At 46.7% G+C, this 18,004-nt stretch overlaps 1 protein-coding gene across 4 annotated transcripts in view; it reads right to left on the bottom strand.

The window, feature by feature from the left end:
* The window catches only part of PTGFRN (prostaglandin F2 receptor inhibitor), an 84,585-nt gene that overhangs the window by 34,430 nt on the left and 32,151 nt on the right, over nt 1–18,004 (bottom strand). For all 4 annotated transcript variants that reach the window (XM_066377255.1, XM_066377258.1, XM_066377256.1 and 1 more), the window contains 3 exons: nt 16,515–16,883; nt 13,643–14,056; nt 8,501–8,881 (listed from right to left, as the gene is read on the bottom strand). In XM_066377255.1, coding sequence (XP_066233352.1) covers nt 8,501–8,881; nt 13,643–14,056; nt 16,515–16,883 — 1,164 coding nt within the window. The remainder of the gene's footprint in view (nt 1–8,500; nt 8,882–13,642; nt 14,057–16,514; nt 16,884–18,004) is intronic.

The following is an 18,004-nucleotide window of genomic DNA, read 5'->3' as shown; positions in this document are numbered from 1 at the left end:
ACAAATACCGACATTCACAATCCAGTGCACCTCACTCGCCACCTGCCTCTGCTGACACACACATACACAAATATACCCATTCACACACAAACATAAAGGTATACACACACTGATACACACACACACACACAAATATACCCATTCACACACAAACATACACGTACACACACGCTGATCCACACACACACACACAAATATACCCATTCACACACAAACATACACATACACACACACTGATCCATACACATACATCCACGCACAAATATACACATTCACACACACATGTATGCACACACAAATATACACATTCATGTACACACACTGATCTATACACACACATACACACCCCCACACAAGTATACACATTCACACACATACATACAGGTACACACACACTGATCCACACACACACACACAAATATACACATTCACACACACATGTACACACACTGATCCACACACACAAATATACATTCACACACTGATCCACACACACACACATACACAAAGACACACACAGCTAAAACGCTGCCCCAAACAATCAGTGCCCCCTAATTTCCAGATTCCTGCTCCTGTCCGTACACCCCACCACTGGCTGCCCTGGTCACCTCTGTTGAATCACGTATCCTCTCTGGCTCTCCATTCTGAGGGCCCAGAGTCTCCCTCATTCTACTCCACTTCACCCTCCCAGGCCCCACACACAGTCGGCGCTCCAAAAATATTTCTAAATAAAAGTGAAAAAAAGCTCATGAGCACCCCCTTCATCCTGGCCCTCTCTGCCTCCAGCCGGGTGACACAGCTCCAGGGCCATCTGTCCAGTGACCCTCCTGTGGCTTTTCCTCTCACCTCCCAAGGAAGAACAGCAGCCCCACCATGCCCGTAGGGCACCTACAGTGCGGGTCCAGCCCTGCCCCCAGTCGCCTTCTAGCACGTTCTAGACTCTACTCAGTGACACTTCTCACAAGTCCCTAATCACCTCTGCTTCCAGGTTTTCTGCCTTCCTTCCTTCCTGCTGGTCCCTTTACCTCAGCACCTGCTCAGCAAGGTGTTGGATAAATGACTGAACAGATAATCCCACTCCACCCTCCAACTCTGAAAGGATCTGCTCAAACTAATTGTAACCAGATGCAGAGGATGAAGAGCCCAGGAGCATGCGGCTGGTGACAGAACTTTGTCCGGCTCAACAAGAGAGGAGAAGCTCTTCACTGGCCTCCTTACCCTCTGCTGAATGTTGAAACTGAATCTTAGGACCCCAAGAGGAGAGCCCTAATGCAAAGAAACAGAAACAAGAGGACTCTTGGCTTGTGAACGTACAAAGGGGAGGTTCTGGTGGTTGAAAGGATGTTTCAAGGTCATGTGAACTATCCACCAACCTTGTAGGTCAAATGAGACTTGTACTCCTAGAGAAGATATGACTCTGCTATGTCAGAACCGTAGCAGAAATGGGCTCTTATCTCTCTGGTTTGGGTGCATGAATGGAAATTTTCTTTTACTGTTTTGTGTGCCAAGATTGTGCCAGTTCTTCAAGGCCCATCATGCCCATACTTGGTCCATGTAGCCTCTCCTACTTCACAGAGAATGCTCCCTTTGCACTCACCTAACCAATCACACCTCTACTTCCCATTCACCAAATGTTCACAGACACCTACCACCTGCCAGGCTCCTGCTCTTTAAGGACTTTATCTGAACACAGCCTTGACCTCTGGTTATGTGTCTTAGGGACATTCTTCACTGGGGCAGTCACTGCCTGCCTATCTTATTCAAACGTGTATGCTATGCAGGCAGTGCTTTGTGCATAAAAACATCACCATGCTTGCTGAATTGGACTAAATTTAATATTTTGCATAAAAATGCTCATTTTTGGCAGAAGCATGTCACTGATTACCGCTACATTCGTTTGATCTCATCAAGAAATCAACCAAGAATGCAATGGCAGTTATGTTTAAAAAATGCTTATCAGTTAAAGATGCATACTCAAGTATTTAATGGTAAAATGACATGATGTCTAGGATGTGCTTTAAATTCCTCCTGGAAAAAGAATAGTAGTGACTGAGTGTGTATGTGTGAGTGAGTATGTGTGTGTGTGTGTGTGTGTGTGTGTGTGTGTGTGTGTGTATGTCTGGGGCAGAGAAGAGAGATAAAATAAGACTGGCAAACTACTGTATTGATAATTATTGAAACTGGTGATTCTTTCTCCTTTTGTGTAAATTTCTTAGTCAATTCTATTCCAACTGCACCCACAGGTAAGTAAGCCCTCTCCCAGAACATTGAGACCTGAGAGTGATGTCACTACCTCTCTGAGAAGCAAGGGTCTGCTCACATACACACGCACACCCCCTGAAGCCACGCCCTCTAACAATATGAACTCCCCCCCAATCAAAGACGATGGTTTTTGCATATGGGTCATGAAACTCTTTTGTTACAACTTTCAAAACAATGAAAGACTCATTGGCTAATTAGTAAAAGCAGGTATTTTTGTGCCTTCTGTATGCAGCGACCAAACTGCAGGTTTTCACATAGATTACCTCCGTTCACTTTCACAATTCTATCAGGAAGGTATCATTATCCCCATCTGACAATGACAATGATCACAGGCATTTACCAAGAGCTTTCTAGAGGCCAGGTACAAACCAGGCCATACACTTTCCTCACATTCTCACCTAATCTTCTCAACAACCTTATGAGATAGATACTACTTTCATGTATACTTCCTAAGTGGAAAACAAAAACAAACATTAAAGTTCAGAGGAGCTGAATTCAAAGACTATGGTCTGGCACAGTATGTGTGAGCAGAATTCCAGGTAAGGCTTTGGCTCCATGGTCCTCCCACTAGGACCAAATTGCATAACCTTATTACACACCCAGTTATTAACACTTTCTCAACGCCTGCTGCATCCCAGAAGACGGGAGTGATGATAATAGGCCAGGCACTAATCCTGAACCACGTACAACAAGGCCATGTTCTAATACTCCCTTTGAAGCTTAGTGAACTTGGCACAGGTAATTAGATGAACAGGCTACAGGCTCGAGCTAGAGGAAACAGAAGGAGTGCCCTCGTCTCTGCTGATGCACTTTGACTATCTTGAATTGGGCAGGTACCTTAGATGCAGCTGAGCAGGTTGACTAACTGTTCAAGAGTTGCCATTATCCCATCTTTATAGAACTACGAAATGTGGTTTTCTCTGTTCATCTTCACTCAACTTCTCCCAGAGAAGGAAGAGTGAGTTACCAGATTTAGGGGCGGGGGCAGGAAAGTGGCTGGATGTGGTCAGCTCAACCCTCTCTCTTCCTAGGGAGGGATGCTTCCAGGACACACACACACACACACACACACACACACACACACACACACACACACACACGATTCCTCTATAACCTAAGGCACACCCCTACATCTTACTTGGTTAATACCTTGGTGGGAAAGAGTATGTTATACGCTGACCACACCCCCCAACACCACCACCATGAATGTGTATTAAGCACTTAAGTACTAGGCACTGTGCTAAATACAAGAACAGCAAAGCTTAGAAGCCCTAAGCGACACACCCAAGATAACACACCTAGAAGGTGGTGGAGCAGGATTCCAATGCTTACTCACAGGCCCCTCTGCCTTCAGAGATAATCCTGGACAGACAGTCAACAAAACAGTTATTGATAAAAGTCTGCAGATCTAACTCTTCTATCCTTTGGACAGCACAGACCTCTGAAGTCTCCACCAAGTATTTAGCAGATTAACAGCTCCTTTTAAAGAAAAATAATTACCTTCCTCGCTGGCACACTGCTGGAAGAGGGGACAGTCCTCTTGTGGGAAAGAATGCAAATCAGGCTCTTAAGCCCGAACAGTAGAACTCAACTCTGCTCCCTCCTGCTCTTCTATCGGAAGCCTTGGAAGCCTCTCCAATTAACACCGCAGAAGTCTGGTGCTTCGGGCAGAGAGCTCAACCACGAACTGATTAGTATCCAACTCGTACCAAAGGCTCATTTAAGACATATGATAGCAGAGAGAGGTGGCTTAAGATGCAGATTTACTCGTTATTACCCTCTATAGTTTTAGTTATACACTAAATTGCAACAACACAAAGCAACATTTGTCCTCCACAGTAACTCAGCTTCTCATAGAAACTCCTTCACACACTTAAGATTTATGCCCTCAGCCCTTACAGAGAGTGGATCTAAGAAACACCCATTTAAACAATTACTTAGGGCCTTTTGTAAAAGAACAGTGGAAAGCACTATCCACTGTGTTATCCAATGCCCCTTCAATAAAAAAGCACATAATAAATTCAGGGCCAAGAAAAAGTCTGTCTCTCTGAGTTTGTGTTCCTTCGTCAGAAGAGAACTGTACAATCACATTTCTTTTTGTCTCAACTCTTCGAAACTTCATTGGTAAATTCCGTGTTCAAGTGCAGTAGCTAATCCATCCAACTACCTTGCAATATCAATCCTTTCATTTTTTTACACCCTCTTGATCTTGATTTTATTTTTATGTCTCCTGCTTTACACTGTGATTCATTTTGCAATCCAACTTACATATTTTTTTTTTCCTTTCTAAAGTAGGACATAAACCCTAAGTAAAAGAGGCTTTTTCCTTGCCTTCTAAAAAAAAATCATGGTCCTCCCAGCTGCTACAAATGCTTTTGGACTTGCCAGACCCATTCACATCACTGCCCTGATCTCTGTCTGGTTAACAAAATAGAACGTGAGAAGATTCCAATCAGCTTCAATCTCGCGTCTACTCAGAGCACCAACCCCAAGCGAATAAGGGCAAGAACGGCTCAGCTTTTAGGACTCTGTGCGCTACGGTTTCAGGAATAAAGCTGATTCCCAAAGCCAAAAATGTTTCCACAAAAGATAACAATACTTGAGACAAACTTCACTTAAGATGACAAAGCTTGGGACAGACTTGATCCAGGGCCATAATTCTAAGCCATCTAAACATTTCTTTTGAAATAAACAAGATCGCCTGAATGGTGGTGGTGCAGTGGATAGAGCATTGACCTGGATGCTGAGGTCCCAGGTTCAAGACCCTAAGGTTGCCCACTTGAGCGCGGGCTCATCCAGCTTGAGTGTGGTAGGTCACCAGCATGATCGTGGGATCATCAACATGATCCTAAGGTTACTCACTGGCTTGATGCCCAAGGTCTCTGGCTTGAGTCCAAGGTTGCTGTCTTGAGCAAGGGGTTACTCACTCAGCTTGAGCCCCTCGGTCAAGGCACATATAAGAAGCAATCAATGAACATATAAAGTGATGTAATTACGAGTTGATGCTTCTCATCTCTCTCCCTTTCTCTCTCTCTCAAAAAAACAAACAAAAAAACCCCCCAAACAAACAAAAAACAAAAACAAAAAACCATTGCCCTGGCCGTATAGCTTGGTTGGTTAGAGCATCTTCCCGAAGCACAGAAACAAGGATTGATAGATTCTATTTTCCAAAGATGACTGCAGCAGCACTTAGCAGCCACATCGCCTTTGTAATGTGACCTTGCTACTTACTCCCCAATAAGGGATGGGCTCTCTTTCTCTACCCCCTTGAACTTGAGCAGATTCTGTGATAGCGATGACCAACAGTGGAGGCAACACTGTGCCAGTCCTAGGGATAGCTTTTAACTGGCTGGGCACTCCTACTTCCTGCCTCTTGGAAACCAGCTACCATGTAAGGAGAATGGCTGTCCTGGGAAGACTGTGCCATGGGAGGCCCAAGCCATGTGGAAAGGGCCTGGAGGATGAGACACCATGTGGGTACAGAGAGAGAGGCCCAGGAGCATGGTGACATGTGCATGAGAAAGCCATTTGGAAGAAAATCCCCAGTCCCAGCCATCCAGCTGTCGCCATGTGCATCAGAGGTGAATTCCTTTGAGTCCTTCCTAATTCCTGACCCTCAAAATTGTAAGCAAAATAAAAATCAGTGGTTTTCAGATGGGGACAGGGCAATACCTCACTCACAGGATGTGGTGGAGATTAACTACATAATGCCATAAAGCCCTGAGCCTGGTGCCCAGCACACAAGTGTTCAATAAATGATTATTACTTTTAATATGTCAAATACCAAAATTCAGAATTTTGTGTAACACCTTCATAGAGAACCAACTTTCTCAAGAACTCTTCTTGACAACATTCTATAGTCACATGACATAAGATGACCTATATAAAAGGAGCACTTTGGCAGGTCCTGTCTTTCTGTCTTTTTTGGGCACCTCCTAGTTACTTCCAATAGGCCCCAAGTTGCACATAGTATGGTATTCACATACGCACAGAGGCATGTTGTGTTATCTAGAGGCAATCATATGTCAGGACCAGGCCCATGGTTTCTGGGCAGATAATTCAATTGGGAGGGCCTAGAGAGAAAGGTCTGGCTGCGGTACTCATGCCAGACTTGCCTCCTGACAAGTGTCCCAGTAGTCGTAATGGTGTGAGTCACAGGCACGGGGAAGGAGGAGGCTTACGAGGGAAGGAGGAGTAGGATGCCGTTGGTCTGTACCACTTCCACTCCCAGTAGGATTACCCAGGTGCACATATCTCCGAATTCTCTGAGTTGAACATCTTTGCTTTCTTTGCAATTCCAGGTTTCCTATGCATATATTTCAACAATGCCCATGCATCCGGTGGTTTATCTATCCATTCAGCCAACATTTACCAAGTGCCCACTATGTGCAAAGCACCATGCAAGATGTAGAGTCCTGTGCTCCTGGCTTGGCATCACCCAGGGAAAAACACAATGACGACTTTTGCAACAATGGAGCTGGCATTTTGCAGAGAAACAAACTAGATCCTCAGGATAATCACTGAAGTTTTTCTTACAATTTAGTCTCTTTACTTCTTCTCACTTTGGAGAACACAGACCCAACAAATCCCTTCCAGTTAAAAGAGCCAGTTCCTTCCCAGAGCTCCCCTCCAGTTCCCTGCCAGTCCCTGTACCCTCCTGGGTATGCCTGGATGAGTACTTCAAAGAGGCCCTCAAATTGGAGAGCAGGCAGCACTTTCTAAAAAAGACGCTTGAACTGTGATTCTGAGGGGGGGGGGAATCAGTGCTGGGTTCTGACAGCACCACACAATGCACCGAGGATCAGCGTTGGGAGACAAATTCAGCTCCAGAAATGAAAAATCTTCTCGTGGTGCTGACAAAATCTGTTTTATTTTGAAGGTTGCTAAAGAGAGTTCTAGCTGGGCCAACATTGTTCCAATTCAGTACTTCAGAGCAAGTCTCTTGCGTGGGGCCGAGATGGCAAGAATAAAAGCTTGCCAGATAAGCCCTGTTCCTTTCACTTTTCAGATATCAAAGAATCACTCTGCTACCAGGGATGACGAACACCCTGCTTAGTCTCACTCTGAACTGGATGAGCCTTCTGCTTACTCTCATTACTTATCTCCTCCCTGCCCCCTCTGTCCTCACTTGCCAACTCCCCATCTTTGCCAAATAAAGGCTTATTAGGAAGAAGCAGACCCATTAACCCATGAGAAGATTTCAACGCAGAGACAAGGAGGAGCTAAGTATGAGTGGGACTCACAGCGGGAGGATGTTCCGCATCAGACAAAGGAGGAAATGATTTCCCAGCCTTTAAGGATGTTTTATTGTACTTCTGATCCTCAGAGCCATGCCAACAGTCTCCAACAAAGCTCAGGACAGTTGTGGGACAGGAGAGAGCTCGAGCTCAGGACAGGGAAGAGTCTGACTGGCAGGCCCGTCTCCATCTTTGTGATAATGGAGGCGGGGAGTAAGGCACACTCCCCTCGACCCATCCTGCCCAGGTTTACTTACAGCTACTAACAAGACAGTAACAAAAACTAGGAAGAGTCAGTCTACAGGGCAAGCATTTAGGACAATAAGAGGTGGGGAGAGAACAATGGTAAAAAATAAAGGACATGACAATGATCTTCATATATATATGACAAGTTGCTATGAATGGGTGGCAAGGTGATCAACGGCTGACAGCTGTGCGGCTCCTCCAGCGAGAATCGTACCTGGGTGAGCCCACCAGGAGAGCTGGGGAAGCAGGAGGGCCTGCCCCGTCACTGGGACCTGCAAATGAAATCATTTGGGGATGCTGGGCATTTGGTGAAAAAAAATCTGTTCCAATAATCTCAGGAACTCTCTCTCTCTTTCTGCACTGGGCTTTAGAGAGCACCAGTTCCTGCCAGAGAGGACCTAGGAGTTTAGGAAGGGAAAGCAAGAATGACAGCGGTCCCCCTGCAGTGACCCATTTCAAAGAGCCATTCAGCAGGGCTGGACCCTGCAAATCTCAACAACAAAAGGAAACTATCCTCGCAAATGAGGGTGTTGAGACAACCGAGGCCACATTATCTAAACAGTGCCCTTGCCTGCCAGATTCTATTTCAGCCAGTTTGGCTTTTACCCCCAGCTTGGGGTCTATCCAGGCTAAAGTACGCTTGTCCTGATACCAAGGAATTCCAAAACAACGTGAAACACAGGGCTCTGAATTCCCCCATATCTCTGAGGACGGATTTAGCCAGAGCAGCTAAGAGCCATCCTCCAACCACTCACCTAGCCAGGTTACATCCACAGTGGCTGGGGCAGATGTGGCTTCTGCCACCTTATGCCAGCTCCTGTTGTGCCCTGGTGTCCAGAGTGCCACATGGCAGAAATAGTAGCCAGAATTTTCTTTGCTAACATCTCGCACCAGTAAATGGTAGGAGCGTGCATCCACGTGACTCAAAGCAACATGAGGAGAGCTGTGCATCAGGGAATCACGGTCCAGCCGTGCCAACACGTGGGGGCCAGGTGCCGTGCTATCAGGAGTCCTGCTGAAGTACCATGTCACCTCGGGCTGGACGTCATCTGCTCGATCTGTGGTGATGTTGCAGGTCAGGTCCAGCTCCTTTCCTTCAGCCACAGACACATTCCTGCACAAGGTGGCTCGCAGAACTTAAAAATTAAAAACAAATATATCTTGATAATCTGGATAATGGTTATCCCTCCCATCTCTCCCCCCTTTTAGATCATCTCTTTTTATGTTCTTATTTATGGCATTAAAGATAAAAAGCTTTGTACATATTGTACATAAAAGGCTTGGTACATATTGTACAGCTGTAAATGCTTGAGAAATATTTATTAAATAAACTCATGAAGCATACCATGTTTCCTTTTAGTTCATAAAAACTTAGAACATTGCCTGGCATTATTAAGTGTATATAAGTGTATATGAGTGTTTTATAAATATTAATTTCAAAATAACCCTATGAAGTAGGTTCTATTATTACCTCCATTTTACTGATAAGGAAACTGAAGCACAGAGAAGTTAAGTAACTTGTCCAAGGTCGCACAGCTAATAGGTGGCAGAGTTAGAATTCAAATCCAGGCTGCCTGCCTCCAGGAACTCTGCTCTTAACTGGTACATTATTGTTTGAAAAGAAGTCTGCTCCATCACAAAACTAAAATTATACTTTCTTTGTGTGCATGATAAAACGTGGGTGATTTTATAGAGAAAGAACAGTTCAGTTCTGACTGGTAAATATTATTAGTTGGCAACTGGGCTTTGGGGTTAAAGCCTGGAGAAGAGGAGGGAAGGTTGAAACCACCTTTTAGGTGAAAGAGGGGAAACAGAAGAACCAGGAAGGTGAAACCAGACCCTATGCCTTATGAGTCAAGTCTTCAAAATGCAATGTACCTCGAGCATCATTTATTCCATTAGACATGCCACCTAAAGTTAAGTGCAAAGCATATATTTTCTAACCAAAACAATGGTTTTGAGGCCCTGGCTGGTAGTTCAGTGGAAAGAGTGTCAGCCCGGCTTATGGACATCCCAGGTTCGATCTCTGGTCAGGGCACAAATGAGAAGTGACCATCTGTTTCTCCCCTCCTCCCTTTCCCCCTTCTCTACCCCTTCTTTCTCTCTTTCCCTCTTGCAGCCAGTAGCTCGACTGGTGTGTGTGGCCCTGGGCGCTGAGGATAGCTCGGTTGGTTCAAGCATTGGCCCAGATGATGGATCCCAGTTGGGCACATGTAGGAGTCTATCTCCCTTCCTCTTACTTAAAAAAAATAAACAAATAAATTAAAAAATACACCGATCTTCAGGTTATGCCACGGCCCTCTCTCATTAGAAGCAGACTATATTTAGATGAAGTGCTGACGGACTTGGTGCTACAGTCTCGAGGTAGATTTGCTTTTTGTGTTCCCTTGTCACAGCCTCTTACACAAAACATTTTGCTGTATTTAGAGGGCTTTTAGAAAGAAGCTGAGCATCTGTAATCAGAGTAGAAAAACATTCAACTCGTGGTAACGCTGTGGGAGCAGCTGCTTGGATGACCCACTGCCAACAGCTCCCGGGGGGGGGTGGGTCGGGTGCAGGCACCGGCCTGCGCCTCCAGCCAGCCTCTCAGCTCAACTGCTGTCTGCAGCGGCTCTGCCACACAGGCTGCTGCCCACCTCAGAAAAGACCGGCCCGGAAGCCTGCCCTTTGGACGATATTGCTTTCATCTGAATATTTCCAAAGCCTGACATTTCAGACGAGTGTTTCAGGCCAAGTTCAAGAACCACCTTGCTGAAGACAGAAAATGAGATAGGCATAGTAATAAGAAAAAGGACTTTTAAAAAGTCAAATTTCTCACCTCCACATACCCTTCAAATTCTTCCTCTTCCTTGACCCTTTTAAAGGAGCCAAAAGTAATCTGAGGAAGTCTTTTGAGAGGAGTCAGCACAGAAACTGGTGCCTGAGTGTGTGCTGCAGCTTGAAGCACAATGACTGTGGTCAGGTACCCTAGAATACTGCCAGTGTCCCTGTGTGCCGGCCACCGGCTGCTGGAGTTAGACGGCTGGGGAGTGAGGAAGTGGACTGCAGACTTTCTGAACAGGCAAAGAGCATTAGGGTTAGAAGTAGTGGCAGAAACGTCTCTTCAACTGTCTAGTTCTCTCTACAATTTTCTCTGAGTGTAGCCAAGTATCTTGTCATATCATTAACCACTGTTTCCATAAGTTCTGGATTGGGGTGAGGTGGAGGGGAAAGGTCACTTGCGGATAACAGAAAGGAGCAGGCTGAAGAATAAAGTACTAAGGACTCATAACTCAAGAGGGGGCCTCAGCCAAGGCATATGGGGGTTCAGGCTTTCTCCTTCTAGATTTAACTGAATCCATAAGAGACGCCAAGAGCTGCATCAACCAGACCAGAGGTAAGACAGGGGGTACTGCCACAAAGCTAACACAGCCCACCATTTAAGGAGCTTTGTGCTGCTTATCACAGCAATGCAGCAGAAACATCCAACTAGCTAGCTAGGAACAGTGCAGGTTTTGTCACTGTACTCTAGTATGCTGGTTCTTAACATGGGTCCACAAAGAGATTCCATGACGAATGAAAAAACTATTGCCTTTATTTCTGCTAGTCTACCTGAAATATAGCATCTCCTCTCATTATGAGACTAAGCAACAAACAAGTGCAGTGTTATCTGTCCCTGGACTTTTGTCCCAGTAGAAGTCACAGATGTTTTTACATTACATTACAATTGTTGCATCTATCTTAAAATAACATCTACGTCCATCGATACTTAGAAATTCCAGTGGCTGCTAGGCTTGCCACTGTATCTTATTATTTAATGCATTGATAAAGCACAATATTGTTATGTAACAAATTTGTCTTAAAAATTTAGATAATTGGCCCTGGCCGGTTGGCTCAGTGGTAGAGCGTTGGCCTGGCGTGCGGAAGTCCCAGGTTCGATTCCCAGCCAGGGCACACAGGAGAGGCACCCATCTGCTTCTCCACCCCTCCCCCTCTCCTTCCTCTCTGTCTCTCTCTCCCCCTCCCGCAGCCAAGGCTCCATTGGAGCAAAAGATGGCCCGGGCACTGGGGATGGCTCCATGGCCTCTGCCCCAGGCGCTAGAGTGGCTCTGGTCACAACAGAGCGACGCCCTGGATGGGCAGAGCATCACCCACTGGTGGGCGTGCTGGGTGGATCCCAGTTGGGCGCATGCGGGAGTCTGTCTGACTGCCTCCCTGTTTCCAGCTTCAGAAAAATACAAAAACAAACAAACAAAATTTTTGATAATTACTTCAATATAATTGTTTTCCTTTGTCATCTCATGTATTTTATGCATTAAAACATTAAGACATGTCAATTCTGAGGAAGGTCTGTGAGCCTCAAAATATTGTCAAAGAAGCTCAGGACACAAAAAGATTTATCAACCCTTCGGCTGAAGTGAGAGCCAGCTGCTATCACCTACCTAATACGTTCAGAGTGTGCAAGTCTTTTAACTAGACATTATGAGTTCTTTGGCTTGTCTGAAATTAAAAGATACCTTTACAATTGAAAATCCTGCATAAAAAGAAAAATTGCTGCAAATCTTAAACTTTCAACCCCTTTGCCCGTTAAAACAGCTTTGGATGCAAGCTGAAGAGCTGAGGTTTCTTACGACAGGTTTCATGCAGAACACTTCCAAAAAGGAAATGACCTGAGTCCATCCAGGAAGTGATCTCTGCAGCCAGTGGAAACAAGACTAGCCACGACAGGCAGACCCTCTCCTTGGCAAGAGCACTTCCCACCACCTCGACAGCCAGTCACTAAGTACCTCAGCCTGGCTTTTACCAATCCCAGCTCTCATGTGGTGGCCTCAACACAGAGTGAAATGCTCAGGACAGTGCAGTCTGCAGAGGAAAAATATTACCGTGTGGACTGTTTCCTGCTTTCCTTCCCATTTGAGCAACAGAGCTGCCACACACTCACATTTACACTCAGAAGTGAGTCTGGCCAAGGTCTTCCCGGTTTACAAAACAGGAGGCAGCGGCTAGAGCAGCAAAGCACTCTGAGATCTGAAGATGCCAGACTCCCAGAAAGCCAAGTGCACTCATCCATCCACGGCAACAACATCCTACAGAGATGGTCGCGGTCAAGCCCGCGTGCTCCCTGGGGCCTGGGGAATGCTTCTCCGGTAGCTCCCAGCCCGGGGCCCAGGACACAGCCAATCATCTGGTAGCTTCTTTACTGATGCTTACTTTATTACTTTCTGTCATTTTTATGGGCTTTCTAAAATGTATTTATATTTTCTTAACTATTTCTCTAGTAGGATTAGAAAGTCATGAGGTTTTTTGATTTTGTTTTTTAAGCTGGTTCACAAATGACAGGACGAAGAACTTGCACAGAGACCACAGGGCTGGATGCTCCTTGGAGTGTGTCCTACAGGAAATAAGACAAGGCCAGCCCTGGAGAGCTCCTCGCCTAGAAAGAGATGGAGTATCTGAGGGACCTGAGGGGCAGGCCCAGTGGGTCAGAGCGGGTTTGAGGTGAGCTGGACACATGTCCCCAGCAGCTGTGGGGAGGGGCAGGTCTGGACATTCAGGAAACACCAAATAAGACAACGCCACGGGAGCCGAGTGCGGCACTCCACCCCAAAGCCCCTCTGGCCACCTGGCCACGGCTCCGAAAGGGCCTTGTCTTCCAGTCAGAACACTTTGTGTCATGGGTAACCTGTAGCTTCCCGTGGTGATGGGCCCTGATGGAAAGTGGCTGCAAAGCAAAACTACAAGCACAAAGCACAGAACAAATGCATGCTCCCAATGATCACCCCCCCCACACACACACCAGGCCTCACAGGAGAAGAAGAAATCTTGTCAGAAAGTGATGGGGCTCCCGTGTGGTTCTGACACCATCATTGATCAGAAAATAAGATAAAGTCTAAAACATCCCACTTCCAGAAGCTCACCTGTTGGCTGGATCACCACGGTGGCCACATCCACGGCTTTTTCTTGGATTTCCTGCCAGCTGCCCTGCTCTTCGATCCATTCACTGACGATGCACCTGTAGGTGCCCTGGTCAGCGGCAAGGGCCCGGGACACGGCCAGGCGGTAGCCGTCGCTCCCCACGGTGTCCAGGCGCACATCCCCACTGTGGGAGCGCTGCTCGTAGCCGGGGCCTGGGCGCAGCCGGCCCTTGTGCGTCAGCGCGAGGACGCTGTGCCGGCTGGCGCTGCGCCGTAGTTCCCACAGCAGCGCCAGGTGCGTGTGCAGGGGGGATGCAGTGGCAGCTGTGCAGCGCAGCTCAAAGGGCTCGCCCAGATGCAGGCCCAGGCCCAAGGAGGACAGCGGGCTGGCAGACACATGCAGGGCATCGGCCAGCACTGGAGGGGGGAGGGGGGACAGAGCATTAGCAGAGCAACTAAACCCCTCCCCCACCAGGCACCAGCCACCTTTCTGGACAACTTCCTCCTCCCCTTCCCTGTTTTAATGCCTAGATGGGCACATTTTCCCATTTTGATTCATCTATAATTTCAACTGAAACGAAGAAAAAAGAAGAAGGCCTAATGAGACCTCCTGGTAGAACTGGCGTATGGGTGAAAACTCCCTTTTAGAGTTTTGCTGGGCCTTGGGGATGGGCTTCTGCCACACTTAATCCACCCTTTACCCCTCTGTACCTCAGTTTCCTCATCTCTGAAATGGGATGACAAGAGGACCTATCTCAGGGAGCTGACTGGGAGTTCACCAAAGTTACACGGAAAGTGCCCAGGACACTGCTGGCACTTAAGAGACCACAATGAAACTACCGGCCCTGGCTGTCAAACACTCCTTTGTTCAGACCCGTGGCTGGAATAGGGAGCCTGTAGGATCTCCGAGAGTCACAGTAGCAGGATCCGCAGAGAGAATCTCAGCACCAGCTGCCTGTGCCCTGCAACCAGCAAACCCCAAGAGCAACGAGAGCAAGTAGAGGTCCTGTGGGCTGGGAACCCGTCAAGGAAATGGAAGGAAGCCTCAGCTCTTTGCTTTCCTTGGGTCAGCTGGAGTAGGGCAGGGCTTTCCTACAAAGTCTAGAAAAAGAGGGCCAGACACCAGGGAACTTCAGTGAGGACTCTTCTGGAAGGGAAGTGATAGGGAGGTGACCAGAAAGGGGCAGGGACGATCTCTCAGGCTTGTCTCTGAGCTGGGTAAGGAGGATGCCAGAACACCACAATTCATTGTCTCTTTGGTCCACCCCTCCACCCCCACCCCCGGCCACATTCCACACTCAGAAATTAATTTGGTAAGAGGGACTACTCAAGAAAACAGAAACACTTACATATGCAGAAAGACTCAGCTCTACTACAACATGAATATGACCTTCTAGTATATACATCAGTCTGTGGTTTCAGCTAATACATTCGTCCCCAAGGCCAGTGATCCCTCAGGGCACAGATGAAGTTTCAATACCCAAGAAGCTGAAGGCCAGACAGATCCTGGACCATGTATGGCAGCCTGCCAGAGGCTCCATCTGGACAGCCAACCAGCCTCTTCCATGGGCTATCCATCTGCATTCCATTACAAGGAGAAACAGGGTGCATCTGACCTAATGGAGGTGTAGCATGTGTGTGTTGATGACAAAAGCAACACAGCATTTTAACTGCAATGCAAGGATGTCTTATGGGACTTTTTTTTCCCCCTAAAAAACATACTTAGCATTTTCTATATGAATAAGGAAGAGGTAATGGGAGAGGTAGATTCGATGTTTTAATACCTACATAATGGACAGGGTTGCTTTTATCCCCTCATGAGTCAAATGAGGGAACACCATCTGAGATACAGTAGGCTTCTACAAATCATTACTATGGGAATCAACCCCCTCTTTACGTGGCATCATGAGCATCTTCTATGTTCTTGACTTAAATACACTCCTACTCGACAACAATTCTTTTTGAACAAGTCAGGCAGGGTACAAATAAATGCATAATTAAGTAATAAAAAGAACAACAATATCTATTTGGTTAGCCCCAAATGAAAATTGTTCTTCTTGCTCATTTGCTAATTAGCCTTGTGATTCTAAGAAAGTAATTAGCTTCTGTTCTTCCATTTCCTCATGTGTAAATTAAGGAACTATCCTGCCCTATCTTCACTGAATTCAGAAAATTGAATGTGTGAGTAAATCTAACAGGACTTGGAAAATGGGAAAAACAAAACAGAAACATTGCTGATATATAAGGTGTTATAACTTGCATGGCCAAACCAATAAGCTTGCAGTGACCACATCAATATTTTGCTGTATATAACCTACACAACTTCTAGACCTAATAGGTATTTAAGGGCACACACAAAGACATGAGCTTTGAAGTATCTATTGTTCCCATAAAGCCAATCATTATCATCACAACTGTCACCTTCTCATTGCAAACCTTCACTGAATGCTCACAATGGCACTGTTCTGAAGTTCTACGCCTGCTAACTTCCTTGTCCTTACCACCTTTAAGAAAGACACTGTTACAGAAGAAGAAGCTGATGTAATGGGCCCATGGCCACATAGGTGACAAGTGGTAGAGCCAGTAACTGGATTCACTGAGTGCAGGCCACCTGGCTCAAAGCTGGGCTCCCTACCCCCACACCCTGCTGCCTCCACCCCTCCAGCCAGGGGATGGCTCAGAATCACAATGAAGAGAAAGGACCCTCAGAGGCCACCAGGCCCATCCTCTGCCTTTTATCAGGTAAGATGCTATTACTCCGTTAGAGGAGAAAGCAGGGTCTTAGAGGAGTTCAGTCTCTTGGTAAAGTCACCCACAGCCAAGTGGCAGAGGAAAAGCTGACCCATGGCATGACGAACCCCCCATGAGGACGTACCTTTCACCTGCACTGTATCCTCATAGTTGCCCTGGACGGTGGCATCCGTGCTGGGAGTCGAACACTTGTAGTGGCCTTGGTCTGAGGGCTGGACATTCTTTATGAGAAGCTCCACGGCGTCATTGGCAGTTCGCCTTAACAGGATCTCACCCTTCTGCAGGCGCTCCCGGTACAGCTGGGCTGGGAAGCCCACCTCCCAGGTGCTGGCGAGCTCCACAAAGCTGCTCCCCAAAGACGAGAAGCTCCAGTCAAAGTTTTGCTCACTGGGGCCATCGTAATCGCTGACGTTGCAGGGGATGACAAGCTCAGTGCCCACTACCCGCACCAGGCTCCCGGCGGGCACTCTCACCACGCGCCCTTGACAAAGAGCTGAAACGAAAAGAGTCTTGAATCAGGCCAGGTCTTCCCCGTATAAAAGTAGCAAACCTCTGGGTGCTCCTGTTTGCAGGACCATGGCAGAAATGGGGCATGTGAAGAGCTGGGGAAAACGCTGTTCTGCCTATGTCTGTGCAGACGGAGGTCCTCCCTGGACCCCCGAGCCAGCAGCACAGCCCTGAAGTGAGTACAGTTTCCTAGTATTGACAGGGAGGAAGCTAAGTGTTTAAACTAGGCTAACCATAAACCTGAATAGCCTCTTCCTGCCCGTTACTATCAACATACCATTACCACTCAGTGTGATGTAGAAATAGTTTAGGTTTTGTGAGAAAGAAAGGACATAGCTAATCAACTATTTACACTCTGCCCATCAGCCCTTGTCCCTAAAGATCATTTCCTAGGGCTCCTGACACCTGATTTACATTGATGGATGTCAATTTTTAAATCTTACAGCCGCCTGCTGATAAAATGACTTTACTCAGATTACCTGACATTGCCTATAAATTAATTTTTAAAATATGAGGACTCTACCAAGTATTAGTTTTGTATTTTCTGGCTCATTTTCTTCTCCCTTTCTTGACCCTGATTTAAATTCAGAATGAAGACAGGAAAGCACAAAGGGAGAGAGTGCCTCATCTGGCTGGTTGCCAGGCTGGGTGTTGTTAGAAATGCAGCCACTCGTGGGACGGAGACAAGCCAGTAGACAAAGTCAAGAGTTCACTGGCATTCCTGCGTGACCTTTAAGACATCCTCATTGCAGTGAAATTCTGCACAGTTTTACAGTGTGTTTGCTACCTGTTGGAATCCATGGGAGTCTGAAAGACCAGACTAACAGGCTTTATTGAAAGGAAGAAAGGAACCCTGCCGGGCACTTCTCTTGGGGAGAAGAGCACAGGTTACAGACTAGGGGCGAGTTATATAGTGTTTGGGAGAGCCTGAGGGGATACTGAGGCAAAAGTCCTGGTATGTCCGGAATGCTCCTCTTTGGGGGGGCTTGCCAGCTTCTTGGAATTCCTCTGTCTCAGGGGCGATAGTCCAGTAAGGGTGAGGTCTGACAGATAAGCGGAACATCAAGAGGGCAGTTTGGAATTCACTATCTATCACCTGTGTTTAGC

This window comes from Saccopteryx leptura, chromosome 3 (assembly GCF_036850995.1).
Source record: "Saccopteryx leptura isolate mSacLep1 chromosome 3, mSacLep1_pri_phased_curated, whole genome shotgun sequence".
Lineage (NCBI taxonomy): Eukaryota > Metazoa > Chordata > Mammalia > Chiroptera > Emballonuridae > Saccopteryx > Saccopteryx leptura.
The sequence above is the reverse complement of the archived record's forward strand: the minus strand, read 5'-3'. Positions and strand labels throughout refer to the sequence as shown.